This window comes from Engraulis encrasicolus, chromosome 11 (genome assembly GCF_034702125.1).
Source record: "Engraulis encrasicolus isolate BLACKSEA-1 chromosome 11, IST_EnEncr_1.0, whole genome shotgun sequence".
NCBI lineage: Eukaryota > Metazoa > Chordata > Actinopteri > Clupeiformes > Engraulidae > Engraulis > Engraulis encrasicolus.
In genome coordinates this window covers 39787301-39810257 of record NC_085867.1, presented here as the reverse complement: position 1 = coordinate 39810257, position 22957 = coordinate 39787301, and the positions used below count along the sequence as shown (strand labels likewise).

The 22957-nt window shown below is 44.2% G+C and overlaps 1 protein-coding gene and 1 long non-coding RNA gene across 2 annotated transcripts in view; one reads left to right on the top strand and one right to left on the bottom strand.

Moving 5' to 3' along the window:
- Positions 1-15742, top strand: part of LOC134458338 (uncharacterized) — a 22336-nt gene extending 6594 nt beyond the window's left edge. Inside the window, exons 2-3 of the long non-coding RNA XR_010036561.1 lie at positions 13900-13949; positions 15644-15742. This is a non-coding gene — a long non-coding RNA (uncharacterized LOC134458338). The remainder of the gene's footprint in view (positions 1-13899; positions 13950-15643) is intronic.
- On the bottom strand, positions 13563-22957 carry LOC134458337 (neuropeptide FF receptor 2-like). Its single transcript, XM_063210592.1, has 7 exons — positions 22702-22957; positions 19450-19549; positions 18066-18186; positions 17442-17728; positions 16144-16471; positions 15635-15814; positions 13563-13650 (listed from the first exon to the last, which is right to left on the bottom strand). The coding sequence occupies exons 1-7, from the start codon at positions 22934-22936 to the stop codon at positions 13633-13635; spliced, it is 1269 nt and encodes a 422-aa protein (XP_063066662.1). The 5' UTR covers positions 22937-22957; the 3' UTR covers positions 13563-13632.

The window sequence follows — 22957 nt, the reverse complement described above, 5'->3', positions numbered from 1 at the left end:
TTGAACCGGTCTGTCTTGAGGGATTGTGCTTGGATCTGTGTGTGGAAGCTTGATACCTCAGGTCGCACCTCAACGTCAAGTTCGGGACTGATGAGTTCAAAGGGCTCGGACTCCTCTTGCAGGCCATTGTACGGTCTTTGGAGGAAAGCTGGTCCGCTGAACCATGTAGTTTTTGCCAGGTTTGACGCAGAGACACCCCTGGATGCGTGATCAGCCGGATTGTGCTCTGTTGGTACATAGAGCCACTGCTCTGGCTTGGTCGACTGACGTATCCTCTGCACTCTGTTGTGTACATACACGTAGAAGCGCTTCACCTCGTTATGTATGTACCCTAAGACCACTTTGCTATCGCAGTAAAACTTGACTGCATCCATCTTGAGGTCGATCTCGTCAAGGATGAGCTCTGCCATTTCTACTGCTAGCACAGCGCCACAAAGTTCGAGTCGAGGGATGGTAGGCTTACACTGAGGGGCTAACTTGGCTTTCCCTAGGACGAAGCCAACGTGGCTGTTCCCGTCTTCATCAATGGCTCGAAGGTAGGCAACTGCACCAATAGCCTTGGTGGAGGCGTCAGAAAAGACACACAGTTCCAGTTGGCGTGCCTTAGTGAGGGAATCTGGTGTGTAGGTACGCGGGATGTGCAGCTCTTTCAGCTCTAGGAGTGAGTCTCTCCAGGTCACCCATTCACTTCGCTTCTCCTCTGGGAGTGGAGCGTCCCAATCCGAAGTGTCACAGGTAAGTTCCCGTAGAAGAGCTCTTCCTTGCACCGTGACCGGAGAGGCTAGACCGAGTGGATCAAAGACACTGTTGATGGTGGACAGGACACCACGCCGGGTGAACGGCTTGTCACCCACGGACACTTGGAAGGTAAAGGCATCGCTTGCTATCTCCCAGCACAACCCAAGACTTCGCTGTAAAACTGTGCTCTCCTCACTCAGGTCTAGATCCTGTATGCTTACAGCATGATCCTCTGGTGGGAAGGCCTTCATTACAGCTGGGCTGTTGGAGACAATTTTGTGAAGTCGAAGGTTTGACTCGGCGAGAGATGCTTGCGTCCTCTTGAGAAGGCTGATGGCCTCTGTGTCGCTGGGCAAGGACATGAGCCCGTCGTCCACATAGAAGTGTCTCTCTATGAACCTTTGTGTGTCTGCGCCATGCTCACGTTCACCCTCTTTGGCGGCAAGCCTCAGCCCATAGATGGCGATGGAGGGCGAAGGGCTATTGCCGAAAACATGTACCTTCATCCGGTACTCGATGATGTCTTTCGTCGGGTCATTATCCCTGAACCACAAGAACCTCAAGAAGTTCCGGTGGTCTTCCCGGACCAGAAAGCAGTAGAACATTTTCTGGATGTCCGCCATGATTGCCACTTGCTCCTTTCGGAAGCGGATTAGGACTCCCAGCAGGCTATTGTTAAGGTCTGGGCCTGTTAACAGCACGTTGTTGAGGGAGACGCCACCTTCCTGAGCACTGGAGTCGAATACCACTCGAATTTGATCAGGCTTTCGAGGGTGATAGACTCCAAATGTCGGGAGGTACCAGCACTCTTCGTCTTGCATCAGGGGAGGTGCTGGTTCGGCATGATCGTCTTCAAACACCTTTCTCATGAAGTCGAGGAACTGCTGCTTCATCACAGGTTTCCTGTTCAAGGTCTGGCAAAGTGAGTGAAGGCGATTGAGTGCCTGTTTCCGATTGTTTGGGAGTCGCTTTCGTGGGACCTTGAAGGGTAATGGGGCAACCCAGTTGTTCTTGTCATCTCTGTACACCTCTGAGTCCATGATCTTTAGAAAGGCTACGTCTTCGATGGATTGAGCAACCTTATTGTCGTTGTCTGTTGTTTGGAACAGGTTCTGACCCAAGCTATGTAACTCTTTCTGGACTGGACTTGCAGGTGTTGGCGACACCACTTGGTTGCTCCCCGCCGTGGCACACTTTCTCTTTCAGGTCGATGAAGTTGTTGCAAGGGGACAAGAAGGAAGGGCGTCCCTTCTCCAAAACGTGGGTCTTGAAGGCACTCACCTTAGGCTTGTGGGCGTGTCCAAGGCACACTTCTCCAACTATCGTCCAGCCTAAATCCAATCTCTGAGCAAAGGGGGAATCATGTGGACCATTTATCTGCTGGCGCACCTTATGTGCTCTTATGATGTCTCTCCCTAGCAAGAGAAGGATTTGTGCGTTTGGGTCAAGCTCAGGGATGTGCTTAGCCACAGACTTCAGGTGGGGATGGAGCAGAGCTACCTTTGGCGTCGGAATTTCTGACCTATTGGTGGGTACTTGGTCGCATTCTATCAGCGGTGGCAGAGCAAGGGTAACTCCTCCATTTACAGACTCTATCTCGAAGCCTTCTGCCTTGCGGCCAGACATTTCCATGGTGCCAGCGCAGGTTCTCAATGAGTAGAGAGAGGAGCTGCTCTTGACATCGAATAGGTCAAAGAATTCAGGCCTTACCAATGAGCGGTTGCTCTGGTCGTCATGTACGGCATACATATTGATGGCCTTGTCGCGCTGTCCCTTGGGAAATACACAGACCAAGCATATTTTCGAACAGGACATTGGTGGCTGCCCTTCACCGCAAATCTCAGTGCAGCGTGACGTGACTGTAGGCACAGACGCGAGTTCTTCTCCTTCCTCTTTTCCCTCAGGCGTAGAAGTAGGAGCTGGAACTTTGGGTGTCTGAGGTGCTGGGCCAGCGTGCATGGCTGAGATGTGGCGGTCACTTTCACACTCGCTGCATTTGAGGGTGACCTTACACTCTTTGGCCAGATGGGAAGTTGATGCACAGCACCTGTAGCATATCCCATTTTCACGGAGGAACAGCTTCCGTTCTTCGAGTGTCTTAGCTCTGAATCCTCGGCATTTCTTCAGAGGGTGTGGCTTATGATGGATTGGACAGTTCTTGCCAGGGTTCTCAGCCTGCTTTGAGGAGACCTCGGACTCAGTCTCTGCAACAACATCAGTTTTGTGGACTGATACTGGCACTTTTCCGCTCCGATAGCCTGTTTTATCCTTCACAGGAGGACCGCTACTGTTGGGGATAGCGAAACTTGGGTCGTTCCTGGTTTCTGCCTCATAGTAGACAAAGTCCGCGAAGAAGGAGAAGGGGGGAAAGCACCCGTCGTATTCGTCTTTGAACCTCGAGCCTCGTGTTATCCATTTCTCCTGTAGGGCATGCGGAAGTTTCTCTACTATAGGGCTGATGCCCCGAGAGGTGTCCAGGAAGGCCAACCCAGGTAGGTATCCGTCCTCTTTCGCGGATAGAAACTCCATAAGGAGGTCTCCGAGCTCCCTTAGTTTGACGTAGTCCTTGCTGGCGATCTTAGGGAACGCATCCAGTTTCTTGAAAAGCGCTTTTTCAAGGACTTCAGGCGCTGCATATAACTTAATCAGCCTACTCCATGCGTTGCTGAGTGCTGCTTCAGGATTGTTGACATGCACCTGACGAATAGTACGGACATGACAGGATGACTCCTTCCCCAGCCACTTAGTCAAGAGGTCCAATTCTTCGCTGGCTGAAAGGCCGAGACCTCTGATGGCGTTGTGAAAGGAAGACTGCCAAGCCCTGAAACTCTCAGGGCGATCGTCGAACTGGGTGAGACCCGTAGTCACTAGCTCGCGACGTGCTAAGTACTTCACAAAGTCTGTCATTCCAGGTGTCTTCTGCTGATCAGCAGGGTTGCTATGCTGATGAGGGACATAGGGTTGAGCTGAAGGGTCCATCTTATGGTAAGTATGGTGATTTGTTTGAGAGGTGTGTTGTTGAGCTGAATGGGTTACATTGCGGCCAATAGGACGATGAGGTGAGTAGAATTGAGCTGAAGGGGTTGTGTTGTGGTAAGTATGGCGAAGAGAGCTGTAGGCTTGAGCTGAACGGGCCATATCACGTACCTGTGGTTTAGAGTGTGACTCACCTTCATTTCGTTCCGTTTTAGCATGAAGGGGTGGCATAGAAGGTGTCACAGCGGGATGCTTAGTAGGCGCTTCAGGTGAGACAGCATTATGGGGAGAGGGCCCGACTGCAGGAGAACCGGTTGGAGTGCCCCATGAAACTAAGGTTTCGTTAGCTTGACTGGCCGGAGGTGTATGGTCATCGTGGTGTGAGGATTGATGTAACTCGTTCTGTTCTCTTACATAAGCGTTTGTTCGATCCTCAATCTCTGACCTTAATGATCTCCTGCTGCCATGCACATTGTGAGGCGCTTTAACATCTTCCTCAGCGGCCTCCAAGATGTCTGCCTGCCTGCTAGCAGCTTCTGCTTCACACTGGTGTGCCAAAGTCTGCAGTTCAGCATCAAGTTTTGCTTTATCTAGAGCTGCCTGTGCCTCTCTCTCTGCCTGCACCAATTTTAGCTTTGATTCCCTTTCAGCCAACTCTACTTTTACTTTGGCTTCCTTCTCTGCAAATGATGCGCGTACGCGCGCTGCTTCTGCCTTTGCACGGGCCTTGGCTGCTGCACTGGCTGAAGATACGTTTGTGCGCACACTGGCTCTACTACTGACTTGAGATTTGGTGTCAAAATCCTTACTTGTTGCCATGATGTGTGTTTTTGTCTTCTGTCCTGGTCTGTCACTGTAGTTGGTGTTGAACCGGCTCACTCGTCTTTTTACTGTACTGCCCTCCTAATGGTGTTCATAACCAGAATTAGACAGCCAGCCAAACTCCCTGAATGATGACACGAGAGTCAGGGGCGGAGCTATAGGCGGGGCAGTCGCCCCTGGGCCCAGGGCCCTCTCGCCTGCATCACTTTCGTGACGGGCCCCCTTCGTATTGATCCTGGGCCCCCCTCCTCATCACTCTCAGTCATCAGATATGAACGTCGCCAGCGAATCGCTGAAAATCTACTATCTAAACTATATCTCACTTAGATGGCCAACCTATATATAGTAGGTCTGTGTACTACATGTGTTGACGACGGTGGGTATTTGATTGCCTATTTCATTGCCTATATATGAATCCCTTTTAATGAAAAAATGCAGGTACTAAAATTAAATACAACGAAGTTTACTTTTTAAGCGAATCCAATATGTTACTTTTAGTATGTTGATATATATTTGCGTAATTGAAATCCGATTTTAAAAGCGCAGTGCATGATGGTGTACGATCAGCAGAAGACGTAGGTACGTGCGTAGACCAGAGCAATCTACGTATCTACGTTTCTGACGTAGCCTACTCCTCCCTCCTCCTTTCCTTCTTCCCCGTTCACTCACTGCTGCGAGCCGGCCGGGCAGTCTGACAAGAGGAAGGTAGTGAGAGGTATGTCTTGAAGTCCACACATTGAGCGACATGTTTAAAAGTAAAAGTGGTGCCCAAAAACGGAAAGAAAAGAAGAATAAAGATGAGGCAAACGCCAAACTTCCAAAGTTGCATTCGTTTTTTACATCGCCTTCTCCTGTCCTCCTGGGTGATCGTAATGATGATGAACATGCATCGTCCTCTGCTAGTGCGAGCAATGTGCTCAGTGAATGCTGCGAGTCTGCCGAAGCGAGTAGCATGACCCACGTTGAAGCTAGTTTCCCAACTGACCGTGGAAATTTCGAGGAAAATATTCTTGATGCTAACGTGAAGAGATATATCCTTGAGACTGGCTCTTGTAAACCCACTGGTCCATTTCCAGTTACAGGCAGCCGTAGCTTTTCCAACCATTACTATACGTCAGTTACTAAAGCTGGAATCAAACTTCCACGTAGTTGGTTGTGCTACTCGCCCAAGCTCGACTGCACTTACTGTGAGCCCTGTTGGCTCTTTGCCAATAGGCAAGCACCCTCTTACAACAATGCATGGGTAAATGGTATAAGCGACTGGAAACACCTCTCATCCAAGATTGCCGTGCACGAAGCTACTCAAATCCATCTAGGTGCGTGTGTAGTGTACGAGCAATGGAAGCTGAATGGGACTATAGATGCTGACATGGAGAGAGACATTCGCAATGCGGCTAACTTCTGGAGGCAAGTGTTAGAGCGCATTGTGAATGTCACTCTTACGTTGGCATCCTGCAATTTGGCCTTTAGGGGACACAGAGAGGAAATTGGTAAAGCAAATTCAGGGAACTTCTTATCCATTATTGAGTTGCTGGCCCGCTATGACCCTGTCCTGAAGGAACTAATTAGTCGCCCCGAGGGATCAGTTAAATATCTCAGCCATGCCATTCTGGACGAACTGATTTATATTTTGTCTCAGAGGGTCAAAAGCAACATCACAGAAGAGATAAACGCCTCTCCGTTTTATTCGGTTATAATGGACACTACCCAAGACGTTGCAAAGCGCGACCATCTGAGCCAGGTGTTCAGATATATTAAAATTGATCGCAACGAAATGGATGTTGCAACAGATGTAAGGATTGTTGAAGCTTTCCTTGGTTTTCAGCAAAGCGTCAGCTCATCTGCCTCTGACCTGGAGGCACAGATAATTGGCTGTATCAATGAAAATGGGTTGGATCTATCCAGGTGCCGCGGACAGGGGTATGATGGCGCGGCAAACATGAGCGGCGTGTATTCTGGTGTGCAGGCTAGAATCGCGGAGAAGGAGCCCTTGGCTTTGTATGTGCACTGTGCGGCTCATTGCTTGAATCTAGTGCTTAATGATTCGGTGAAAAACATCACTGAAATTAGACAGTTTTATGAGGTGGTGGAAAAACTGTACAATTTCTTTGCCAACAGCATTAAGAGATGGGCATTGCTGGGAAGCTTGTTGAGCTCAGAGAGCAGGGACATAAGGTTGAAGCGACTGTGCCCCACCCGCTGGTCCTCTCGTCATGATGCGCTTGCTGCGTTGAAATACCGATACGCGGACATAATCAAAGCGCTCGACAAGCTCTGCCTTACAACCGAAAAAACGAGCGAGCGAGATGAGGCTGCTTCAATTAAAAAGGCGATCACCAAATTTCAATTCATTTTTTTAATCAGCCTTCAAACCAAAATTTTGGAGTGCACAAATGCCATCTCAACGATGCTGCAGGAGAAGACCACGGATCTCCTACGAGCATCTGAACTCTTGCAAAGTGCCATACGGACTTTGCAAGAGTACAGAGAAAAGTTTGATGAGGCAAAGGCTTCCACACTGGCACTGGCAATGAAATGGGGCAGTCAAACACAATTTACATCCACGCGTGTTAAAAAGGTGAAGCGCCACTTTGACGACCTGAGTGAAGACAGTCGGCTGTCCGATGCAGAACATTATTTTCGCGTGAATGTGTTCTATGCATGTATTGATGTGGTCACTCAGCAGCTGTCTCAGCGATTTGTCAGTTTAAACAGGACTGCGCACTTGTTTGAGGCCATCCACCCAACTACCCTTCAGCGCGTCAAAGACGAGGAGCTGTTTGAAATGGCCCGACGTATAAGTGACCATTATAGTCGGGATATTGACTGCAGCTTCCCTGGTCAACTGGTGTCGTTTAGGGCTTGTTTCAAAGAGCAGATAGCACGCCAAACAACTGTGCTTAACCTGACCAAGTTGCTGATTGTGGACCACCCGGCAGTGTCATCCACCTTTAGTGATGTGTGCACAGCGTTCCTTCTTTTTCTCACTCTCCCTGTCTCAGTGGCGAGCGCAGAGCGCTCGTTTTCAAAACTGAAACTTATTAAAACTTACTTGAGGAGCACAATGGGTCAGGATAGACTTTGTGGATTGGCCATTTTATCAATTGAGAATGAGCGGGCGAGAGCGCTGAACATTCAACAAATAATAGACGACTTCGCGGAGCGCAAGGCGCGCCGAATGCCACTGAAATGATCCCCATTCTGCTTTTGTGCAGTATTGCCTGTATTTTGAATTTCGGAGCTTATTCCATTGAGGAAAAGCAATAGCCTAGACACCCCCCCCCCCTCAAAAAAAAAAACACAAAAAAACACACACAAAAAAAAAACATGTATATAGTTCCCTGTTCTATTGCAATCTTTGCATAATGTATATAGTTTAGCCTAACCCAGCCACTTGTGGATGCAAGCCAGCTCAAACAGGTGCCGGTCCCAAGCCCGGACTAATGGGGAGGGATGGCATTAAAAGTCTTCTTTTCTCATTGTCACTAGATAGATGTGATTAATCATTATTAAACCTGTGTTACTGTCTTGTTGTTGACGAATCTCCCCCCCCCAACAACAACAAAAATAGCGGAACAGCGGGGTGTGGTCATTCATTGCGTTATGACAGAGAACTCTGCGTTTGAAGGAGTAGAGAGAGTTCACCCACCGGTGATTCTGTAGGCCTACAGCTGCGTTTGCAAGTGAATGGATATCAATGGGGGTTTCACTTGGAATCGTTCGCCACCTTGTGGCCGAACAGGGTAACTGTAGCTAGTTGGCGTTTGCAGGCAAGTGAATGGATGTCAATGGGGTTTATACAAGCGCCCGCACGCACATTAAAGAAGGAATTCTTAACCATTGGGCAGCGGAACAAGGGGGCCCGGTCAGGATGTTTTGCCCCTGGGCCCTGTCCGCAATTGTTCCGCCACTGGTCAGGATGTAGCGTCTCAAGCTCCAAGATTTATGTAGACTTATGTAAAACTGAAATAGTACAGAAATAAAGTAGAATGAATTCTTTATACAATTACTAAAGCATAAATATCAAACCAAAATCAGATGAATTAAAGTATAAAATACAGTACAGGTATCTACAATAACCTAGATACATGATATGATAAGCATGTCCTATGCTGAGCGGTGTTACCAAACCGAAATCTAGATATTAATCTAGCAACAAACATTTCCATCAATATACATGAAAACTAAAAGATATCAATCTTATGAACACATTTTTACTCACAGACGATGCTTTCTACGGCTCAAAACAAACGGATGGAGACAGATGGGAAGACAGCTTCATGATCTGCTGACATCTGCTTGAACTGACAGGAACATGTGCTTAAACTACTTCCTGTATTTCCTTTTCCTAAATTCCAACTTCCTGTTGCAATACCACATTTGACCACATTACTAAACAGGGGGGCGCTAAAATGCCAATAAACTTAAAACTGCCTGGGAGGCAGAACAGTAATAGTTAATGATTAAGAAATGAGAAATAATACTAACGTAATGACTAACTCGTGATTCACTAAGGGTTAACTAATGTTAAAATAAGGCTTAACTAAGGCTTAACTTGTGCTTAAAAAGGGGTATTATAAAGTGTTACCAATATTTGTTTATTACCTTGTAAACTTTCATGTAAAGATCAAATTTGGCAATAGGCAGTTTCAATGAGCGGCATAGTTGCAGTACCTTTTTTGACCATTTCCTGCACAGTGTCCCTTTAAGTGGGTGTTGTAGTATATGTTTACTGCAATGTGTAATAATACGTAAAACAAAGGAGATACGCACTCCGCGCTTCTAAATTAACAATCCGGTGCAACCAGAGCAGGACCAAAACATGGGCAAAAAGGGAAATAAATCTGGTGCCACACAGATGTCTATTTTATGTAATTTATTTTTTAGTGCAGTGAGACTAAATGTGTGTAATAATACGTATGTATTAGGTCTTTCTTTGTGTCTGTTTGTATTTGTGTATGTACCTAAGCTGTCAGAATACCTTAATTCCCCTCTGGTTATCTACTCTAGGCCTACTCTACTCTAGTAGACCTTATCTTATCCATTAAAATAAGTATAAAATAAATGAAAATTACATTTTAAAAAACGGTGACTGCAGTGAAAAGATATTCCTCAGAGCTCTACAGACTGTGGGATGCTTGTTGGCTCTGAAACATGTCTTGTAGTGTTTTCCCCCAACTTTTAATAATTGTCTAATGGAAGAACATATTCTTAACCTCTAGAGGGAAGAGATTAGCATTAAACACTTAACAGCATGTCCTGTACATCCAAATGCAGGCACCCAAGAGAGACATGATGCCAATTAGTCTGCCTGGAGAGAGAGAGAGAGAGAGAGAGAGAGAGAGAGAGAGAGAGAGAGAGAGAGAGAGAGAGAGAGAGAGAGAGAGAGAGAGAGAGAGAGAGAGGGAAGGAAGGATCGGGTTGGAATAAAATCAGGGTCCCCAGGTTTATGGGATGCTTCCTTAGCCCACTGAACAACTGCTACCTTTAGCATCTTTCAACAAATAAAAAAACAATTGAGAACAGTGTTAACGAATGGGTTATACATTTTTGTTTTCCCCTGGCTGCGCACAACTCAACCTCTGATTGTTGGAAACCGCTGTCGGCCAAAAAATCAGCTCACGTGGTTGGCTGCCAGTGTCTTGCTCCTCCTCACAACATTGTGTTATACACAAAAAAAACCATGTATAAAACCTCTCAGCGGTTCAACTTACAGCAATTCAACTTGTAGTGAGTCAGCCCTAGACCCACTGTCTCTCTATAATTGAGGGATCATTCAGGAATCTTTATAACAAACACAGAGGAACACTTCTCAATATTGCTGTACACAATGATAGGCTATCCTATCTTCGTATTCGTACACAGCTTTAAATCTTTTTTTAGGAGGTAATCTATTACCAGTGCTAGAATAATGAATTCATAAAAGTATGGGCTTGGATTAGCAGTTACAATATCTGAAATGGGCCTTCACTAACCTAACCGTTGGGATATGTATCCTGCTATGAAACGATTCATTTATGTTTACATTTTTGTGCAATTAGTAGTCACTTGGTCTGCACGTCAATTAAATTTATTTGTTCTTAATATTTCCAAGCATTATAATACAATATAGTATGTACAACATGATCAAGCATCACATTATAAAATGCAATTATAATGATGTCAATAAACAAAATAATCTTTTTAACACAGTAGGTATGTGACCAGTTACCGGTGGCTTTTATAAATACATTAGCCTTGTACAGTGTAGCACTATCAATCTGGCACGTGTCACAGTTGTAAATATGAAAGCCTTTACAAATTAAGAATCTAACCACTACAGAGTCTGACTGTTATTATTGGTAGTGTGCACCTTTGACATGAAATGGTATGAGTAATATCTAACAGGTCACAGAATAGCAAATACAGTAGACAAAATAACCTTGCCATCTCAAAGGACAGAAACATCAAATGCATTATTCAAACGCCAACTTCCATTTACATTAAAATTACACTGGAAAATTCTAAGCACAGACCAGTACAAAAATGGAGTTCTGGATGGATGGAGAGAGAGAGAGAGATAGAGTGAGAATTGCCATGATGCCATCTAAATGATTTTTCTCTGCTCCGGGACAAAAGCATTACTATTGAACATTACAAGACAAAATCAATTGCCTCAAGGAATACAGAGTAGAGTGAACAGAACAGTGAGAGAAAGTGCCTTTAAAAGCATTTAAAATAGTTTGTAATGTTGGCTTTCCTTGACAAGAGTTAAACCAACAGAAAAGGGCAAGATAAGAGAACATAAAACGATACCACATATGCTGCACATTGAATTTACTGTGTTCACAAGTTTCAATATAGGTTTTTGAACATTAGAAACCAAACACCATGCCTCAGATTTTTCCCCCGATTCCCAATGTCATGGAGGAAAACACATTTTTCATCATTTTATTTTAAGCAAAGACACTTGCCCATTTCTTCTTGTCTTTATTTAATAAATTGTCATTTGAGCGAATTAAGGCTCACTTACTGTCTGCGTACACAATAAATCACTCAAAACAATGCAATTGTAAGGGCATGACTTCAGCCCCGAGCTACAGTGGTTTTATAAGGATAGGCCTACTACACAGTAATAAATGTAGGCCTAGTGTTACTTCAACAGTTATAGAGTGCTGGAGACCAAATACAATCCAGAAGATGTTGAATCGACGCTCTTAAATGTTGATTTAACACTTCATTTTTTACTGTGTACTATACAGGGTACAGTATGGCAGGCGTAGGCATTAGTGCCCCTTTGGGGTTTCTTTCAACTCAATCGAAATCTGTAATTGTGTCATTTTGAGAGACAGAGACACTAAGAAAAAGTGGATGAGCTGTAATATACACTTGTCATAATGTCTTATATTTGTGGAAATGGGTGGTGATATGTACCTTGCTCAGCTGGATTACTAATAGTGCACATAAAGTGATGCAAATGTTCTGAACGGAAAATGATCCACAATTGATCTACAATTATCAAGAAAGAAAGAAAGAAAGAAAGAAGATCTCCAGTCGAAAAGTCCACATTCATATTGCACAGGCACCTCAAAACAGCAGCAGCAGCAGCAAGTATTCAGTATTCACTCCAAGGCTTTTACAAGATTTACAAGAATTACTGTAGGAATGAGAAGAAAACACTGTCAGTGTAGGACAAGGATCCACTTCAGGTGACGCTGGAGATGTCCAATGTATGTCTCCCAAGGAAAGATTACTGCACAGGCTTACTGGACCCAGGCCCGCGTCCCAAGCGCCAAGAAGACCTTGAGGCCCAAACCTCTGTGCTACAAAAACACTTAAGTAATTAATATACTCTATATTATACAGTATGTCCTCAGATTGCGTGCAAAAGTGCACTTTCAACAACTGTATTTTCAAATTTTCCCTGAACCCCTAACAACAAAGGCCCTCTAATATCTTTGCGAACCTCCCAAAACTTCTGGAACCTTATGACTCTGTGAAGGGTTGCCCTTTCTTGTCGTCTGGCCCAGAGGTCCATGGAGTCATAATCAGTCCCTCTCAAAAACACAGTGAAACATACAGCGCGAAGCCAAGGCCAGCTGAAAATGTCAGCACAAGAATGACTGATATAGATGTAGACAGGTCAGTGTCCACCTCTGCCCCTTGGGCTGGTTACATGAGTCATTATTTTCAGGGAGGAGAAGAAGAGGGTTGACACGTCGTCTTCCTTTTCGTGCTGTCCTTTGACTCGTGGCTTCATCAGAGTGTCACAGCAAAAGCCCAGAGAAAAATGCAATTTGAGACATTTTTGGTCAAAAGGAATGATGCCGTCATGAGGATAGGTCTGTCCTCTATACTATCTGAAGCCTGACATGGAGTCCTGAAATGACCGCAACCAACCAGTAGCTATGGCGCTGTCCAGTGAACAAGAGAAGTTTACTTACTGTCCGCTTGTGAGATGTCACACCAGTAAACACGTCTCGTTGTTGGCAACCCTGTCTCCATTGCCTGAGTCTACCAGTTCAACGTTGATACTATGAACCATGCTTGGGAATACAATTATAAGTTTCACCAGCTTTTAATTTTTCTTTTTTCATTTACATTTATCCTGTGACGGCGCTGTGCTCCAAAATGTCAGCAGAGTTTCTGTGTGGTGTGACTGGCATTAATAAGATGGGTCATTAGATACAGTACATTCAGAATACTTCCAATTATACTGGTGAACTTTGCAACCTTCATCCTGGGCTTTTAGAGCTTCACGTTGACCGATGTACATACGTTACAGTGCACAAGTACAAACTTGACTCCTCATATGTCTTTCAGAGGAATGCATATGGTACTGTCTTCATATCTGACAGAAAAGGTCTGTTTAAGAGACATGGCGTACAGGTTTTTATCAGTCTCAAGAGGTAGACACTTGAGGATCGGTATTGTGTGAGACTGGCACGCTTTTTTGACAGCCAGCAAAATTAAAGTTAGTTCTTTAATGAATGAGGAAAACTACTGGTATCCATCATTTAAAATGAACATTTTGATATCACACAATTGACAGGATGTGGCAAGGTTTTTAAAGAGTGAGTTTGTAATTGTATGGTGTTTGTTGTTCTTAGTGACACCTCAAAGGTCGTACATCACCTGTGAAAAGACACACAAAAAACAAACTTGTAAATCATTCCAGTGTACAGTTCATTTTCATACTGGGGGATGGATGCAATAACAGAGTTGTGGCAAACACATTCCAGTAATATATCACCTTGAAATAAAAGTGTTGTATTTTCGAAACAACTAAATGATCACATGAAGGCACATACAAATGTCAGTGTGCATATCATTTCTCACTCAGGGGATTCAACATTTCATTTTCTATTTGTTGTTTTTCTGCAGGGGAAGGATGATTATCATAATGGAACATTATGATTACCTCCGCCAAGGAGGTAATGTTTTCGGTCGCGTTGGTTTGTCTGTCTGTTTGTCTGTCTGTCTGTCTGTTTGTTTGTTTGTTTGTTTGTCAGCAGCATAACTCAAAAACGAATCAACAGATTTGGACGAAACTTTGTGGGTTTGTTGATAATGACCCAAGGAACAAGTGATTAAATTCTGGTGGTGATCCGGATCACCAACCGGAACCAGGACTTTGTAACAACCATCTTGCTAATGCCCTGTTTGCGTGTATGAAGTATTTCAGTCCAAAAGCTCCCTTCTATTTAAGTAATAAAAGTGTAAAGAAAAGCAGTATATAGTGTAGATGGTTTGTGACCTTATAACATCCATGCTGCATTTATTGGTCATTTCACCATCATTTCTTTTTTATCATGTCATCCCTGGCCTCATTAAGCCCATAATGATAAATGTTTATTAGTGAGGATATCATGTGTGTATCTGCTCTCTGGTCCTCCTACATGTTGCAAGAGCTCTTCAGACAGCCAAATGAGGCTCAGGTTCTTGGCCTGCGTTAGAGGACGGTTACTTTATAGGGTATACTGTACTGTGTGTGTGTTTCAAGTGAGGTAATTATAGGGGTGATTAGACATTCCTGTCACCACTGTCAATTAAGAAGCACATCTGGATCTCCATGTTTCGTTCCGTACATGTCACTAATTGGTCTTTTTTAAAGATACTATGGCATAGGCCTACAGTGCTCATTACGCCATGTCCTTTACCGACAGGGATTTTCAATAAATCCACTTAGCCTAGATAGATACACTCAAACTTTTAGTATACGTGTACAGTGGCTTATGGTTATCTGATATTTTTTTGCTTGCAATTCATATAACTGACAACAGAGTGTGACACACCATGCAATTATGTGTCTAACAACAGTAGACACAAAGACATTATGCAATAAAAACATTGGAAATATTATTCAGTCAATTACAGGAACACAATGTATTGTCCTTCCATGTTTTTTTCTCCCCTATTTGTCCATGGTAACGGGAAACAGAGTAGTACACAGCATGTCCTCCACACACCTTTACTGTTTTTAAATTTTGATTTCTATCACTTTTCTTCGTCCAAATATATTACATTACACTTAGTTGACACTTTCATCCAAAGGTTGTTTTAAGTACAGGGTATTGGTTACAGTCCCTGGAGCAGGGTGGGGTTAGCTGTTATTCTCAAGGGCAGCCATGGAGTGAGGTAGGGATTGGAGCCGGCAACACTCTACAGCCTGATCTAAAGCCCACCTCCTTGACCATTACCGTGCGAACACACCGCCGGCGTTGAACGCGTGGAAAGATGTGGAGGTAATTGACTTTGTATGGGAGAGGAGGCGGCAGAAGCGTGAAAAGCAGCAAACGCGTTTCTAGAGGCGAGGGCGTCAAAAGCGTCAAAAGCCGAGGGCGTCAAAAGTTGAACTTCATCTAAAAATATGTAATAAGCTCAGCGGCAGCAGGCGGCAGTCAATGGAATGTTCACATTTTTCACGAGCTTCGGTTGGTTGAGATTCCTTGCCGAACGGTTCAGGCTGAATAGTTTGCCGCGTTCAACGCCCCTGACCAGTGCTTTCCAGGCAGGAGTCAGCAGCGTTTTAGCTCTTTCAACGCCGGCGGTGTGATCGCGGCATTAGGAGACGGCTGCCTTATATTAAAGCATCACTCAAATATGACCCTCCATGTACCTTCTCCAGGTCCTCCATGATGAGATCCTGCTGCTCCTGACTGCGTCCAGAGGAGTGGCTGTTGTTATGGCCCTGGCTCTTCCCAGTTCCACTGATCCTCCTCAACACGGACCCCGACACCAGCGCCCCTGTCTTAGCCACCTGTGGCGAGGTGCCTGCAGCAGGGAGCACGGCGTTGCCCTGGACACGGTTCAAGTAGACAGTAAAAAAAAATAGGCCGGGAATTTATCAGAGTAAACTTACAGCTCAACTCTACAGCTCTTGCATTCATTTCATTTCATTTCATTTCATTATGTTAATTAATGTTCACACAATATTGCCCAATGTGAAGTAGAATTAAACGATTGATAATTTTACCCTTTGGCCAGTGTAAACATTTCTCTGTTTTTTGTGCAATCAAATACTCTCTGGAACAAAGTTTACATACAGGTATGCAAACACATATCCTTTACTTGAGGAGTAACTGGTACCATAAAACTGGTAAAACACTAGTATAATGTTTTCATTACTGTGTGGGTGTTCCTCCGCTCCACCGCCGCTGCCACCACCGCTCCGGAGCAGAGCTGGAACTTGAACGCGGCCTTGAACCCGCGTCGGAAGTTCTCGTTGAAGAATCCGTAGACGATGGGGTTGACGCTGGAGTTGCAGAAGGCCAGCCAGTGGGCCAGCGGGTACACGTAGATGTTGATGAGGCGGTGCTGCCGCTCCGTCAGGCTGGCGTAGTCGCTCAGCATCATCAGCGTCCACAGGGGCAGCCAGGAGAGCACGAAGAGCAGAGCCACCACCAGCAGCATCTTCACCACGCGCTTCTTCTTCCTCGACACACTCGTCTGCCTGCTGCCACACAGGAGCAAAAGATATGGGGTGTCAAAAGCTTTAATTATGTGTACATTTAACATAATGAAATGTAGAAAAGTTATTAAATATTCACATGTACATAGTCAAATAATCTCCTGAAATACTATACATACTGATTATATTAGGTGGTTTAGAATGTTCATATAAACCAATTAAATGAGGAAACTGCCCATATAAACAGTTTGTTTAGGCTGCTTATTTTTAATTACTTACATTTAATATACTGTATTTAATCATGGCTAATGTTGCAGAGTAAACGTTAAGGTAAATCAGCAGCACACCTCACTCTTGTTCACTCGTCTGCCTGCTACACACACGATAAGAATGTGGCACTTTTTGGGCACTTTTCATTTAAACCGATTAATTGTAGCCTAATAGATCACTGAGATCATCCTCCTTGACTGAAATAAATGATAGAAGTCCACAACACTGTTAATGCTCCCAGTGATTTATTTGCACTCCTCCTTGACCTCAGTGCAGCTTTTGACACCATCTCTCACATCATTCTCCCACACAGATTCTCCCACAACCCCCTTGATGGTTCTATTCCTATCTCTCTGTCCGCACTCATTCATTCAAATCAAATCCTTCAGATTCCAACCCTCTGATGTCACTTCAGGTGTGCCCCAAGGCTCAGTCCTGTGGTCCCTTTGCTTCATTGCTTACTTCTTCCCCTCAGCAATATATTCCGTAAATTCAACTTCCTTAACCTTAACAGCGACAAAACAGAAGATGTTCTTGTTGTCACAAAATCCACCGCATCCAAAGCAGACAGTTTTTCCCTTTTAAATGACAATTTGTTTCTCCTTCCCCTCAGGTCAAGAGTTTGGGTGTCATCCTCAACAGCACTCTATCTTTTCTAGTGTAAAATAACAAATATTATCTGAGGGGAGTTAATTTCAACACTTTAAGAATTCTGTATATTGCATAACACTGGTAGTTTTCTTACTGTGTGTTGCTGTCGTTCCTGGACACGCTACCGCCGGATCCAGATCCCGACCCAGTGGAGTGGCCACTGGAGGCTGGCACGGGCGTCTTACACAGCGTAACACCAATACGCGCATACATGATGACGATGAGCGTCAGCGGCGCCAGGTAGATGTTGGCGAAGAGCACCGTGGTGTAGACCTTACGCATCTCCTGATTGGGCCAGTTCTCGCGGCACCAATAAAAGGGGCGGGTCTTATTGGTGTAGCCGTCGCTAAGCAGGATGGAGACTCTGTGCTCCCTTGTGACCTGGAGTACGGTACAGTAGAGTAGTAGAGTAGCTTTCATTAGCCCCGAAGAAAATTAAGTAGTCAAGCAGCATACATAAATGCATAAATAACCAAAATATATTAAACATTGCACGATATACTAAACATATAGCAGCCATTAGGCAGATTGCACACACACACGCACACACAGACACAATACATGCACACCCACACACACATATAGACTAGCAGCTCTGATTGGTAATGAAAAGGTGCAAGAGTGGGCCATCATACAGTATGCCAGAACTGTGTGGTAAAGCATTGAGCAGCCACATACAGTAGGGTCAAATTGCATATTCCAACTGCAAATTCCATACCTGGAGCATGACGCCGGACGGACACATGATGGCGATAGCGAGCACCCAGATGATCATGATGATCAAGGTGGATGTTGAGATCGTTAGCTTCTGTCTGAAGGGGTAGACGATGCAGCGAAACCTGCAGACAAAGAGTGCATCTTAATATGGGACCTTGCCTCCTCCACTTGCCTCCTCCACTCGCTTCTCGTCATGATAACATCACTGACAACAGCATTATATTTCAATATCTTGCAAAAGCTCAATTGTAGAGTCTTTTTCTCGTGTGCAATTGTTATGGTGAATGAAAAACAGTCCCTCAAAAGTTGTTGTGGCTAGGCTGACAGCTGGGAAACTTTATCGTTTTCTCCACGTAGGAGGGGCCAGGAGGCGGGGCGAGGAGACAAGCGCAAGTGGAGGAGGCAAGGTCACATATTGGGATGCACCCAAAGGCAGGCAAAGGGCATGATTGTGATGACGCAGTGCTGCTTTTACTAGGCAGCGCGCATGCACACTTTGCCAGTTTGATGCATTGTGGTTAGAATTTTCTAACCCTGCTTCATCACGAACGTGCCCAAAGACAGGAACACATTTTAAGGAGCATTGAAAGATGTGTTAATCTCAAGAAGTCTTAAAGGGACACTGTGCAGGAAATGGTCAAAAAAGGTACTGCAACTATGCTGCTCATTGAAACTGTGCTGCCTACTGCCAAATCTGATCTTTACATGAGAGTTTACAGAGTAATAAAATCATATTTTCTAGTATGGTCCAAGTAGAGTCATTTTTGCAGCTAAAAATGGCTATTTCTGGAAATTCAAAATGGCGGACCATGGAGAAGATCCCCCTTTTCATGTAAGAAAAGTGCATTTTTTTCAGTCATAATGAATACTTATAATTTTATGGTGGTGGTAAGTATTCATGAAAAAGGTAACATTAGTGAGTGGGTAGCATGAATTCTGGAAATAAACAACAAAAAATCTCACACAGTGTCCNTTTACAAAAGTAAAAACCCTGTTGCAATCTTTCATTTAATTGTTTCCTGAACTTGCAGATACTAATGAGCTAACAAATCAACCGATTGGCAGGATCTTTTAATTAGTAAAATGCCTGGACACTTAGATCCTTGGAGACACACTTACAGATTCCACAGATTTGCACTACAGATACGTGTGCTCTGATCAAAGCCTGTCAACTGAAGGACACTGGGTGATTTATACAAAGTGATATGTTTACAGATACAGTAGGTGAGCTCTGATCAGTCTGTCAACTGAAAGCTTGTGCGAGTACAAATAGTAGTCAGACCGGCCAAGGGATTCATTTTTAATTAATTCTCTATATGGCTTATACGTACACTGGGTGATTTATACAAAGTGTTATGTTTATCTTAAAAGCGTAGTGCACTTACCTATCCACGGCTATGGCCACAAGAGTGAAGACGGACGCAGACACGGATATGCCTTGAACCATCCCACTCATCTTACACACCAGACTCCCGAAAGGCCAGCCTAGGACGAGAAGTGACACTACAGTTTAATGGCTGTCCCATTTGCACGGGTGAGGCATAAATGCAATTTCGTTGTGTGCAGTGTGCAGTGAACACGTGTGCTGTGGAGTGCTGTGTCACAATGACAACGGGAGTTGGAGTTTCCCAGTTGGGCTTTCACTTCACTTCACTTGATCTGTACATCATCATACAATAGGTGCATTCGAGATGTGTCAACGCATGTATGCGCATTTAGACAGCAATGCACCCTGGATGGAAAATGCTGCATGACGGTTAGATTTCCTGTCAAACTTCGAAATTTCGTCGACGTTGCGTTGACGAGGTGACATGTCACATGGTGTAAAACTATCGCGGGATGAATGCGGCTGCAGTCAGATCTTGCAACCTCTGCAGTTGCTTATTCCCTTCAACGCTCGTCGGCGGACTGCCTCCGAGGTCACGCGCCCATGAACTGGTTGGTCAACAACTCACTCACGTGTGTATATGGGTCTTGTCTCACACCTCTACACAAGTTTGCGCAGGTCCCCACTTCAGCTCCTCCTCACTGCCTGTCCCCCCACTCCTCACATGTGGTGTGTTAGTAGAGCAAACTGGTGCGAGCTCATCGTCTCGTTCATATTTGTGGCCGACTGCAAATGCGCTGTATTTAATAACACCCACATCGTGACAACAAGTTCTCGCTCACATGGTTCCGTCAACGTTGGTCGTCAGCAATAAAGTCGTATGGGCTTAGTGTCAGTCATGTCCGCATCATCATAGTGTCTGTTTATGCATGCAGGAGGTTGGGGTATCTTCTCACAAAAAAGAGAGTTTGTGTTTGCAAGTTTGTGTTTGCACATTTGCAAGTGATATTTATATTAGAATTGTATACTCTCATTTCCATCTTGTCACACAGAGTTAGGGATGCACAGGGAAGTTGGCTAGTTACTGTACACAAAACATTCAGTGGTATTTAGATCTGTTCAGCTACCCTGAAGCTCATGACCAAGACTGGCAGGTTTAGTCATGGGACTCTCACTTGGATGTGCGTGTACGTTAGCGGACAGTGGACATTAGATCACGCAAGGGATGCACTAACACTAATAAGCAGTAACCATATCAAGACGTCCAGTTTTGTTGGGTTATGTGGAGGACAAGAACTTGAATAGCCTTTACACTACACAGAATCTTTAAATGTCAGACAGCACAACACGCTATTGTAGTGAAGTGTATGCTTGATTTGTCAACGAACAGCGACAGCTTCAAACAAGCTGCCTCAGGTTAATTGGATTACAACCTTTGCATTCGGATGTCTCTCGACTGAGAAACACAATGCAGCTGGAACAACAAACAGCATTAAATTATTCTCCTCTGATGGCATACTTGATGTGAACATGCTGTTGAAAATGGGTCTTAAAGTAAGTTTTTTTTTCCATTTCAAAAATAAACCTTTGGACTTTTTACTTGAACCCTTGGATGTAATTAGCAGAGAAAATGAATATGTTCCAGCTCCTCTGTGGCAAGTCAAATCAAATAACTTTCATTTGCATAACATGTTGAAAAACAACAGAGGTCTACCTAAATTGCTTTACAGCATTCAAAGATAAAGAGGCAGGGTTCAGCGTAGGGCCCAGAAAACTGAAGAGCAGATAGACAGTCCAGACAGCAGTGTGCACGTAAATAAAGAAATTAAACAAACCAATTAAATAACAATTTCCACAGTCATGGGGTTAGAAGATAAGGACCGGACAGTCTGAATGGAGGAACATAAACAGCCAGGTGACACAAAAATGTTGGTGAAGAATGTCTGCATTGACAGGTGTTAGTAAAGAATGTCTACATTGACAAGTTTTAGTAAAGAATGTCTACATTGACAAGTTTTAGTAAAGAATGTCTGCATTGACCAAAAAAGAGACAGTGAGTGCGTTTACATGCAGTTCAGTATACCGAATATGATCGAGATATTAAGGATCCCGAATTTGCGTTTGAGCATATCAACACCTTTTCCCGACTTCAGTATCCTGAATAAACCCTTATTCGGGATACTGAGAAATCGGGATATGCTAGGTGGAGTATTCTGACAGAAGTTGGGATACTACTGACGCATGTAAACACCTTATCCCGAATACAGGGGCTTCCCATAGAGCGCTGTCGCTGGTATCCAGGCTACACACATTTGAAGAGAATTTTATATCGACCAAGAATGTAGACTGGGAAATAACACTCTGTGCTCATATAAACACCTTATCCCAAATATGATCATAACCGGGATATGCCCCATATTCGTAATACTGAACTGCAAATAAATGCACTTAGTCATTGCAATACCTGGCCAAATCCCCTCTGGGCAGGAGATCAGGTAAATGTATATCACAGAAGCGCTAATACTGATATTAATATTAATGATCAATTATGAAGTAACCTCGACATGAAATCTGTCTCAGTAATGTCAAACTTCGGAAAGTTGTTCTAATCGATTGTATCAGTTGCTCTGTTAATTGGACCCCTCAATGTAAGCTGCAGAGAAAATTAACATGTTTCAGCACTTCTGTGTATTTTGAAGTCAAATCACCTCTAATTGCATAAAATGTTGAAAAACAGCAGCGGTCAACCTAAATTGCTTTACAGCATGCACAGATAAAGAGGCAGGGTAGTAGAATGTTAGGGCCAAGAAAATTGAAGAGCGGATAGCCAGGCCAGCCGTGAGCACATAAATAAAGGAATTAAACAAACCAATTAAATAACAATTTCCACAGCTAGCAGATAAGGAACTGGACTTGCAGCCTGAACTTCTCAGGTTCTATTGGAGGAACACAAACAGGTGAGGCGACTGCCAAGTGTTGGTAAGGAATGTTCACATTGACAAGTGATAGTAATAAATAATACATGAAATGATCACAATATGAATTATTTTTAGCAGTACTGTTTTTGTTGTAGTATTAGTAGTAATAGTAGTAGTAGTTGTTGCTGTTTAAGAAGAAGAAGAAGAAGAAGAAGAAGAAGAAGAAGAAGAAGAAGAAGAAGAAGAAGAAGAAGAAGAAGAAGAAGAAGAAGACGACAACGAGTCTACAAGTGAAGAGAAAGAAAAATAATATTTTACTAAACTAACTAACCAGTGATTATGTTGTCTACAAGTGAAGAAGAAGAAATGTAATACTGTATAAAACGACTAACCAGTGATGATGTTGTCCACGAGCGTGGTGGGCATGCAGAAGATACCGACCAGCAGATCGCTGATGGCCAGGTTTAGGATGAAGAGGTTGGTGACGGTCCTCATGTTCTTACTCCTCACTATGATGAAGCACACCGTGCCGTTGCCCACCATGCACGTGAGGAAGATGAGCAGGTACGAGGTGATGAAGACAGCCGCCACCGAGGGCTCGTGGAGGTAGAAGTCCACGTAGGTCATGTTTGGAGATGAGGTGTGCTG